We start from the raw sequence: 10,821 nt of genomic DNA, 5'->3' as shown, positions 1-10,821 counted from the left end.
AACAACACATTACAGCACAGTATATTGGCAAATTAGCTAGTTCTCAAGATTTGAAACCTACATTTCGGTTTTCCCGCCTTTTTTGTTAGCATGCTAATATTCTGGGTGACTGAGAGACACACCCTAGCACACATTTAGGCCTTAAATTATTATTTATAATAAAAAAAATTTTTTGACTTTTACTTTTAATATTCGGCTTGGTTGCAAATAGAGGAAATGCAGCTAAAGGCTAACTAGCCTGTTTTTGACAACCTAACAACACAGTATACAGCACAGTAGAGTGTTGTCTCTTCACACACAGAATGTGCTAGGGTAATTTTGTCGCTAACTGAATTTTTCTGCTCCCACATTTGAATAATTAGCATTACACCAAAGATTCTGAACACTCACTGCAACTAGCTAACTAGCATGCGGGCTAATGTGACACTCTGTACTCTTATTTAGAGTATAATCACTTTTACTTAGAATTTTGTTGGTTTTCAATTTGGCTTTGTGGCAAATAGAGAAAATGCAGCTAAAGGCTAACTAGCTGTGGTTTTTTGACGACCTAACAGCACAGTTAGAGTGTGGTCACTTCACACACAGGCTAGATTTGTTACTAACTGAATTTAGCTGCTACCACATTTGAGTAATTAGCATTACACTAAAGATTCTGAGCACTCACTGCAGCTAGCTAACTAGCATTCGGGCTAATGTGAAACTGTGTACTCTTATTTTGGAGTATAATCACTTTTATCTGGAGTTTTGTTGGTTGTGTTTAAGTATACGATAGCTGTACCTGAATGAGTTCAACTCATAAAACTGAAATGTTGTGGTTTTTCTGTCATTATTGCTAAAGGTACGATTGTTTACTCTCTGTTATGAAAGAATGAACTGGTTATCTACTGTATGATGCTAAATGATGATAAATTCAGAAACAAACCACTAAATTATTACACACTCTGAGACTCGGTGAGAGCCAGCAGTCGGTGTCCAAACATTTTTTTGGGAGCGCTTGTCGTAGTGGAGATGATGTAACAATGAGCAGCTTTACTCCCGACCAATCTGGACCAGCTCGACCCCCCCCCCCCCCCCAAAGCCTTCCCTCCCACAAAACACACAGAAGGACACAGCTGGTGCAGAGCAGACATGCTGCACACTGACATGGATAGAGTGTGTGTGTGTGTGTGTGTGTGTGTGTGTGTGTGTGTGTGTGTGTGTGTGTGTGTGTGTGTGTGTACAGTCTGACAGACGGGGACATCCATTACAGATTTTTCCCCTCGACGAAAGGAAAAGTGCTTGCAGCGAAAAAATGTCCCCGATTATTTTTGATGACGCTAATATTTCACTGGCTACACTTTCAATTTTGTCTAATCAGTTTTGCATGTTTTCCTTCCTCTCTGTTAATTGTAATTATTGTTTATTCACGTGTCACGGGTTTGAGAGCATGTGGCACGGTTACATAAGATGTCATTTATCATCATGTTGGGAATTCAATCAATACTTCAGTCAGCAGTCATGCTTTTAGTGCATTTAAACCCTTCTTAGATACACTTTTTCACTTTAGCTCCGCCCAAAAACAAAGAAAGCTGTGGTGATTTCTTTGCATTGATATAATCTTCATTAAAGGTGCCATATGTAAGAATGTGGCCAAGAACGGTTACTACATTCAAATTCAAAATACTGAGGTCTTTTAGGTTTCGTTTTCTGACCTAACTGGCAACCTGTGGTTGCTCGGCAGCTGAGGCTCTACTGACTGCAATGATTGGTAGACGGAGGTAGGTGGCGCCACATGCCAAAACATGATTTGCAGTCTGCAAAATATATTTTTTAATGCAAATATTTTGTCTGTACTGTTGTTGTTGGTGAGTTCAGTTTGTTATATGAACATTATTCCTGAGTCTCTGTGACATATTAGGAGGATTTTATGGCCAGTTGCTTTAGATTTATTACATAGTGCACCTTTAACAAAAACAACATAACATAACCTCTAAGAACTGAAACTAAACTGTCCAGTAATACTATCAGACCTGACATTGGTGTGTTTGTGTGTACAGCAGCAGCAGCACAGTAGTGGGTGGAGTCAAGAAGTACTCCAACCTGTTTGACGCAGTTTTAGGCCACGGCCAGATGGAAATGCTAACGTTAACGTAAACCAGTCGTTCCAGGAAATATCTCCGTCCGTGCGGAGCGACTCAAAACGCTGTAGTACATATGCCATCGATGTAAGTTGAAGAAGACGCTGTAAACATTACCCTAATTTAGAAAAATCAGGCCGTACCTAACCCAACAGGCTAGCTAGCTCCCGCCTCGACCAGTGCAACGCTATGCTAACAGGCGTTACCGACCTGTGCTGTGAAACCACTACAGATGGTCTTCAATCGGCCTAAAACAGGGTTATCAAACTCATTTTCACTGAGGGCCACATCAGCATAATGGTTGCCCTCAAAGGGCCACATGTAACTGTCAGAGAGAATAAATGTAACTAAATGTAAACGCAACCTCAGAAAAAGACTTTGAAGCACGGGTGATTTCTTCAGCCACGATAAAGCTAGCGTTCACTGCCGCAGTTTGCACTTTTAATTCTTTGATTATTTGTCGTTTTTCTAACTTTGGCAAACGTGGCCATGCATTGTGGGAAATGTAGTTTATGGTCGACACACGCCTTAAAGCAGCATAGACCTCGCGGGCCACATGAAATGATGTGGCGGGCCACATCTGGCCCCCGGGCCTTGAGTTTGACACATGTGGCCCTAAAAGGTCACCGCCTCTGTTCATTGAGCCCCTCTAGCTACCGTTAGCCGCCCGCATCACGTTCAAATCACTGATGCTAGCCTACAGAGTGCTTCATGGCTCTGCTCCCACCTACTTAAACGCTTATGTTACCCCTCGACTATTCCGTTCATCCAAGGATTCGTCGTCTGGCGGTGCCAAGACAATCCGGACTCTTTTCACGCGTCGTTCCACGCTGGTGGAGTGACCCACCGAGCTCTACCAGAACAGAGGGCGTCCTTGTCTGTCTTCAAGAAGCTCTTCCAAGAGCATCTTCTTGTCCTAGCGCTTCCATTTACCCCCCTCTCCTTCTGCACTTGGTTCCACCTCAGCACTCTCACCCTCTGTCAGTCCAAGACTTCTTCTATGTAGCTAATTCCTCTTTTGTAAATCACTTTGGATAAAACCACCTGCTAAATGCTTGAATGTTAAAGGTGCATTATGTAATAAAATAAAAATCCTCCTAATACGTCACAGAGACTCAGGAATAATGTTCATATAAAAAACTGAACTCACCAACAACAATAGTACAGACAATATATTTGCATTAAAAAAAAATATTTTGCAGACTGCAAATCATGTTTATGTTTTGAAATCAGGTTTTGGCATGTGGCGCCACCTACCGCCGTCTACCAATCATTGCAGTCAGTAGAGTCTCAGCTGCCGAGCAACCACGGGTTGCCAGTTACGTCAGAAAACGAAACCTAAAATACCTTGTTATTTTGAATTTGAATGTAGTAACTGTTTTTGGCCACATTCTTACATATGGCACCTTTAATGTGTACAGTGCAGGTCTGTTGCCAGGGCGACTCGAGACCTTAAAGGCATGTGAAGCCGATAGCATTTGACAGTGGTTCGAATGCGACGGGCGTTTGTTTACATTTGAAAGTCGCACACTGCAGCTTTAAAACATTCCGTTCAAGCTGAGTCTGCTTGGAGTGATGCACTCAGATGGTTTTAGGTTTGAAAGAGTGAGGAGCGACATGGTTCATTCATACCTCACACACACACACACACACACGCACACACACACACACACATGCATCTGACTCACCCAAAACACATGGCGTTACCCCTCCCCCCCACGGATTCATTCATGCACACTGCTGTTATGTAAGAGTTGACCCTCAGCTCCTGAACAGACATGTCCTTGCATCAACTCCACGTGTCAGACCAGGACAGAGATAAAAATATAAAGACACAGAGAGAGAGAGAGAGAGAGAGAGAGAGAGAGAGAGAGAGAGAGAGAGAGAGAGAGAGAGAAAGAGAGAGAGAGAGAGAGCATGACACCAGAAGAGAGAGAGGGCAAAAGAGAAAACATCAAGGGCAGAGAGGGAGGCCCAGCCATGGAGCTCAGCCTCCTAAACCTGTGGAATGTGCACACACACACACACACACACACACACTTACATCAGTCTGTGTCCATTGTCCGCACGGTTGAGGTTTTGCAGGAGGAAAGGAAACAAGGAGGCAACAGAGGAGGAGTGCAAGTGTAAACCTGTGGCTCAGTGGTGTGTTTTGTGTTTGTTTTGATGGTGAAACTAAATTTAGATTCCTGTGAGGATGAGAGTGTGTTTAGGAAAGAGTAAGATGTTTACACCAGGGAAAACTCAAGAAAAGTGGGCCTTAATATTTGACATTCCAGCTAAATGCATATATATATATGTATATGTGTGTGTATATATAAATGTATATATGTATATATATATGTGTGTATATTTGTATATATACGTGTGTGTGTATATATATGTATGTGTGTATATATGTGTGTGTGTATATATATGTTTGTGTGTGTGTTTGTATATATATATGTGTGTGTGTATATATATGTATATATATGTGTGTGTATATATATGTGTGTGTGTGTGTTTGTGTATATATGTGTGTGTGTGTATATATGTATATATGTGTGTGTGTGTGTGTGTGTGTGTATAGGGAAATTGTAATACTGTTAAATATCACACTATTTTCAGACACCAAGTATCAACATTTTTTTTGTATTATATAGATTTAGATTTAAACATGAAACTTTTTCTCGATTTGCATAAAAAATATCTCTTGACTGGAGTTGTTGTGTTGTGTGAGTATATTGTGATAATATTGTGTCTGTGGCGATTCCCACTCCTAATCTACTTTCTACTTTACATTTACTGTAGTTTCCAGGTGTTATTTATTTCATTGATGAAGATGAATGATAGATACTATTTTAAATAAGGGTGTTTCAACTTTTCTTTTTTGAAAGAAATGTCTATTTTAAATGTCCCAAAACCATAGAGCAGAACAGCAGGTGAGTAATGAAGACTTTAATATCACATTGAGGTCGTCTTCCAGTTCAAATCACTGCCTTTTCCACTGTTTCTGTCTCCTCTCAATTATTCACATGATCGATGTGGACAGATCACTGTCACATGATCAAGATGAAGCCATACAGGAAGCTGCTGAAACACTGTTTGAGCAAAACAACATAGGAAAGGTCAGTATTTTCGTACACTTGGCTGATGACATCATTAAAACACTGGTGTTTTTACAGTATTGAGACGCTGATGGGAGTCACTTTAACAGTCCAACGACGCCCTCTATTGGACAACACCATGGTTACACCTCCTGTCACAGTGTAGTTCTTAGATTTATGTGCCAGTGTTTGTTTTGCGTTTGTGTTTTTTGATTTGCGTTTGTGTTTTTCGTTTTGTGTTTGTGTTTTTTGATTTGTGTTTGTGTTTTTTGATTTGCGTTTGTGTTTTTTGTTTTGCGTTTGTGTTTTTTGATTTGCGTTTGTGTTTTTTGTTTTGCGTTTGTGTTTTTTGATTTGCGTTTGTGTTTTGCGTTTTTCGTTTTGTGTTTGTGTTTTTTGATTTGCGTTTGTGTTTTTTGATTTGCGTTTGTGTTTTTTGATTTGCGTTTGTGTTTTTTGATTTGCGTTTGTGTTTTTTGTTTTGCGTTTTTCGTTTTGTGTTTGTGTTTTTTGATTTGCGTTTGTGTTTTTTGATTTGCGTTTGTGTTTTTTGATTTGCGTTTGTGTTTTTTGTTTTGCGTTTGTGTTTTTTGATTTGCGTTTGTGTTTTGCACCTCAGGGCCACCGTAGTAAACACACTAAACTACACTAAATGTCTGAATGTGCACATCACAATGTCATTTTTGAGCATGTTGATGCTCTTCCTTCACGTCTAAGACATTCCCTTCACAGCTCCGTAGCCTCGGCAGCTTTTCAAAGCTGCTGCACGAGAGAAAGTCATTGACGTCGCAGTCGCAAACCCACAGGTTTTCTTCTGTTTCTTCTCCTCTTCTCACTCCTCACTTGTTCCAGGACTTTCTCTCGGCACTCAGCCTCTGGTTCAGCCAACACAGCTGCCGCAGGAAGCCGTCGTTGGGCCCGATTTCTCTCTTGCGCCTCACGGTGGCCAGAGCGCTGTGGACGTCCATGTTTTGGCGTAGCATCAGGTAGGCGATGACTAAGGTTGGCGAGCGACTGTAGCCTTCCCTGCAGTGAACGTACACTTTACCTGCGGAGGAAGAGGAGAGCAAATGTTCTAGTTAGGCTTCAACATCCTTAATCCAGTGTAATCACAATCCTGTCCATCTCGGTCTTTTCCCAATAAAAATCTCCAGCATCTCCAGCTCTGCCTCCTCTGGGACAGTCTTCTTCACCTCTGCTTGTACACCGTCCATAGCTTCGGATCGTTGATCCCAGACTCCTTAGATGTTCACCGTACCACCTCACCGTCTCACTCTCAAGTTAAACGGTGTCTACAAATACAGCTAAGTCCCAAAGATCTGATCGAGAAGATGTGATCAGGAAGATGTGATCAAGAAGATCTGATCAGGAAGATGTGATCGAGAAGATCTGATCAGGAAGATCCGATCAGGAAGATCTGATCGAGAAGATACGATCAGGAAGATCTGATCGGGAAGATGTGATCAGGAAGATCTGATCGAGAAGATGTGATCAGGAAGATCTGATCGAGAAGATTGGATCAGGAAGATCTGATCGAGAAGATCTGATCGAGAAGATCCGATCGGGAAGATCCGATCGGGAAGATCCGATCGAGGAGATCTGATCAGGAAGATCTGATCGAGAAGATCTGATCAGGACGATGTGATCAGGAAGATCTGATCAGGCAGCTCTGATCGAGAAGATTGGATCTGGAAGATCAGATCTGGAAGATGAGATCAGGAAGATGAGATCAGGAAGATCGGATCTGGAAGATCAGATCAGGAAGATCGGATCTGGAAGATCAGATCTGGAAGATCAGATCTGGAAGATGAGATCAGGAAGATCGGATCTGGAAGATCTGATCGAGAAGATCGGATCAGGAATGTTTGATATCGATATTTGATGTTTTGATATCAAATGCTTCCATTTCACACAGAAACACCAGGTTCCTCGGCCTCACTTTCCACTGCATCACTGACCTTTCCCGTGTTTGTACGCCAGCGCCTTCCCGATGAAGTCCGCCGCCTCCTCAAAGTAAACGCTGAGGTCGTAGTGGTCCGTGTCGCTGGCCGGAATCCCGTGGTAGAGGACGCCCGTGCCGGCGTAGAACTCGGCGTTGGTGTTGACGTGCATGAAGGAGTTTCCCTCGGCTGCGTTCAGGACGTGCGTGACGCCCAGTCGCCTCAGACGCAGCACGTTCGTCGCCACAAACCTGCAAAAGTTTGGTAAGAAAAATAAATTTTTCTGTGTGACTTCACATGGGTGTAAAAAGTCTAGATTTAGTGTTCGTGCTTCACCTTCTATGAAGTTATTGCAACTGCATTTTTTTCAAACCACGTTGACTTTGAGCCCAAGCTTAGATAACATGTACCTTCTGTCATGTTTGTACCCGACGTCTGTGACGCACATGACGTAACGTACTCAGTGTTTAGTGTCAAGTCATAGACAATCGTCCAGTGTAACTTGTCATTTAACCGTCTTATCTGCGATGTCTTATCTCACGCCGATAACTAACTTCTAAGAAAAAGACCTTCTTTATGTTTCTACAAACGCTCCAGAGGACAATGTTCATCCTGCATTTCCAAACCACCTCATCTGCATCTCTTTATCTGTTAGTCTGCCGGTCACGTGACATATTTCCGGGTTCCTTGAGGCGCAAAATTGGCCCAGATTAACCAGCAGCAGTGGCAGTGGTAGAGAAAGATAACTGTGTGTGTTGATGTTGTCGTATTAAAAAATCTTTGCCAGACCAGAATGCTGGCAGTGTTTTGGCAACAGAAGTTACATACTGGGGCTTTAAGTTGGAGAATAGTTGCTCTCTATAGCTCAGAGAAGTTCAACACCAGGGCTTTATGTAGTCAGTGAAGAGAAAGATGAATCATCTTCAAGAAAATCAGTCCAGTTGCCTGTAATAAACCCACTGTGCGAAATACTGGGGGGGCCTGGGGGGGGTAAGACTCCCCTGATTAACATTCGAGAGCCCCTGAAAGCTTGAAAGGCAAAATTTGAGGGGGGTAGAACGAACATTTAAAGGTGCATTATGTAATAAATCTGGCCATAAAATCCTCCTAATATGTCACAGAGACTAATATAATATATTAGCATTAAAAAATATATTTTGCAGAGTCCAAATCATGTTTATGTTTTGAAATCATGTTTTGGCATGTGGCGCCACCTACCGCCATCTACCAATCATTGCAGTCAGTAGAGTCTCAGCTGCCGAACAACCACGGGTTGCCAGTTACTTCAGACTGCTGGTGAAAGAGTATTTATGGGTATTTCACACACTGAATATAACCCTCCTAGAATACAATGACCTGAATAATTGAGAAGCTCCTCCTTCGTCTGTGATGACTCAAACAGTTGATGACCCTTAACAGTAGTTAGGCTTTGACTGAAAATATGCAGGCTCCCCCTTGTGGCACTTTAGTATAAATAAGAAAGAAATAACTCAGAATTCATGCTGATGAGACAGACAGCACTCACATGACATATTAGCTGTATATGCACTATTTGAATGTATAATATAATCATATATCTCCTCTTCCCTAGTTGCTCGACCAGCTAAGACTCTGTTTAATCTTCTTCTGCTGCTGTTCCTCCTCAGCAGCTCCATCTTCAGCAATCCTTAAATCCAGTATAATCACAATCCTGTCCATCTCGGTCACTTCCCAATGAAAATCTTAGCATCTCCAGCTCTGCCACCTCTGTCTTTTGGACAGTCTGATTGAAAATTGTGGAAAAACACACACACACACACACACACACACACACACACACACACACACACACCCCCCCCCCCCCCCACACACACACACACACACACACACACACACACACACACACACACACACACACACACGCACACACACTTTGACTGGAAGCCCACGTGGTGCAAAGCACGTACTGCCTTTTTCAGATGTACGTAGAGAGTTAAAAATAGAGCGCAGACGCTCACTGTTGCTAAATCTGAAACCTGCACAGAACAGTGTCTGTGGCACAGGAAACACAGAGAGGACAGAGGCACACAACAACAACAACAACAACAACAACAACAACAACAACAACAACAACAACAACAACAACAACAACAACAACAGCATATGTGAAGTGTCTTCAAAAGCTCTCCAACCATGGAGAACAAACCCAAGAGTTCAAGCAGATGTTTGCTCCACTTCTCTTCATGATATTTATGATCATGTGCCAAAAATGACACATAAACAAACAACAACAACAACAGTCCTCAGAACTGAAGTATATAATGACTTATTTGATGCTGTAGAATCTGGGTGAGACAATGATTTGACAGCTGAGATTCAGGTAAATGTTTATCTTCTGATATGATTCAGTGATATATCATCGTCCTTCCTCCTCTATCGAGTATAGTTAAACTTACAGGTTTGAGTTCATGATTTACAAAAGGTAGAGAATGTTCTATGAAGGTTGTGACAAAGTAACCTTCTGGGAACTGAGCGTGCAACCAAATACTAACGTTAAGAAAACTTTCAACTACAGGAGAATCTAGGGAGGAACCTCTAGGGAACGTTCCCACAACTATAGCTGAAACAATTACTCGATTAATCAACTATTACTAAATTAATCGTCAACTATTTTGATCATCGATTCATCTGTTTGAAGCTTTTTTCGTGATTAATAATGATAATGATGATAATAATAATAATAACCCATACATTTCCCATATCATACAGTAGTCTCAATAGCTCCATATATAGTTAATATTGAATGTTTTGTGCTGCAGTAATCTGATCATAACTCTATGGATTTGACGCGATTGTTTGGGAATCCACGCGTCACCATGACAACCGAGTGGTAATGAGGTGAAGAAGTCGTGTTTGTTGTTTATTATTGAGTCTGTGACTCAGACAGTGAAGGTAAACAAACACATTGTTGTGTCTGGATAAAATAAAGAGAATTAAAATGAATAAAAACTCACGCGTTCCCGACGTAAATCCTCGGGTAAACCTCATGAAAGTGTTCTGTTGGCCAGCTGTAAAAACCACTGTCGTCTGTTAACAGGTCGTTGAGCTGCTGCAGAGAAACCTCGAAGCTCGACATGTCTGTGTTTCTGCACACACACACACACACACACACACACACACACACACACACACACACACACACACACACACACACACACACACACACACACACACACACACACACACACACACACACACACACACACACACAGGGAGGAGGAAGAGGACAAGTGTCGGGTTCACCATCACTTGTTCTGTTCCTTTAACTGTGAACGAACCCATATCCAGGGGCGGTCTTAGTATTTTCGAGGGCCTCCTCTGTCAAAGGTTCAGGTCATTTCATTTTATTTTTATTTTATGTGGTAAAATAGATCAATTCTGCTATTTCAGAAGGCCTTTATTTTGAAATGCCACATCAGAATGATCTGATACACTGTAAAAAAAAAGAAAAAGAAAAGATCTCGAGTTTTTAAAAAGTGACAAATTGTAAGATAGAGTTTAACATGTAATGTTTTAATTGAAAAAAATTTCAAGGCGACTTGATGGAATCAATTTTTGAGTTTAAAAAGTTCCATCAACTAATATTATTTTGTTAGACAAACTTGTAAGTTATAGTTGTGCCAACTCAAATTTCAAAAT

The 10,821-nt window shown here is 41.6% G+C and overlaps 1 protein-coding gene across 1 annotated transcript; it reads right to left on the bottom strand.

Moving 5' to 3' along the window:
* Positions 1-4,640: 4,640 nt before the first annotated feature.
* LOC310933538 (dual specificity protein phosphatase 3-like) lies at positions 4,641-10,295 on the bottom strand. The gene is made up of 3 exons (XM_083897052.1): positions 10,137-10,295; positions 7,162-7,394; positions 4,641-6,251 (listed from the first exon to the last, which is right to left on the bottom strand). The coding sequence occupies exons 1-3, from the start codon at positions 10,256-10,258 to the stop codon at positions 6,043-6,045; spliced, it is 564 nt and encodes a 187-aa protein (XP_083753178.1). The 5' UTR covers positions 10,259-10,295; the 3' UTR covers positions 4,641-6,042.
* Positions 10,296-10,821: the final 526 nt, after the last annotated feature.

Source organism: Microchirus variegatus (genome assembly GCF_963457635.1).
Source record: "Microchirus variegatus genome assembly, chromosome: 10".
Classification (NCBI taxonomy): Eukaryota; Metazoa; Chordata; class Actinopteri; order Pleuronectiformes; family Soleidae; genus Microchirus; species Microchirus variegatus.
Note: the sequence above shows the minus strand (reverse complement) of the source record. Positions and strands in the feature narration are given on the sequence as shown.

What these genes read in the sequence shown, in the direction of transcription:
- LOC310933538 (XM_083897052.1), bottom strand. Translation starts at nt 10,258, where the DNA reads ATGTCGAGCTTCGAGGTTTCTCTGCAGCAGCTCAACGACCTGTTAACA. An exon ending in AGGATTTACGTCGGGAACGC is followed by an intron (nt 7,395 to 10,136) that starts GTGAGTTTTTAT and finishes AAACTTTTGCAG; the next exon opens with GTTTGTGGCGACGAACGTGC. An exon ending in GGCGTACAAACACGGGAAAG is followed by an intron (nt 6,252 to 7,161) that starts GTCAGTGATGCA and finishes CTTCCTCCGCAG; the next exon opens with GTAAAGTGTACGTTCACTGC.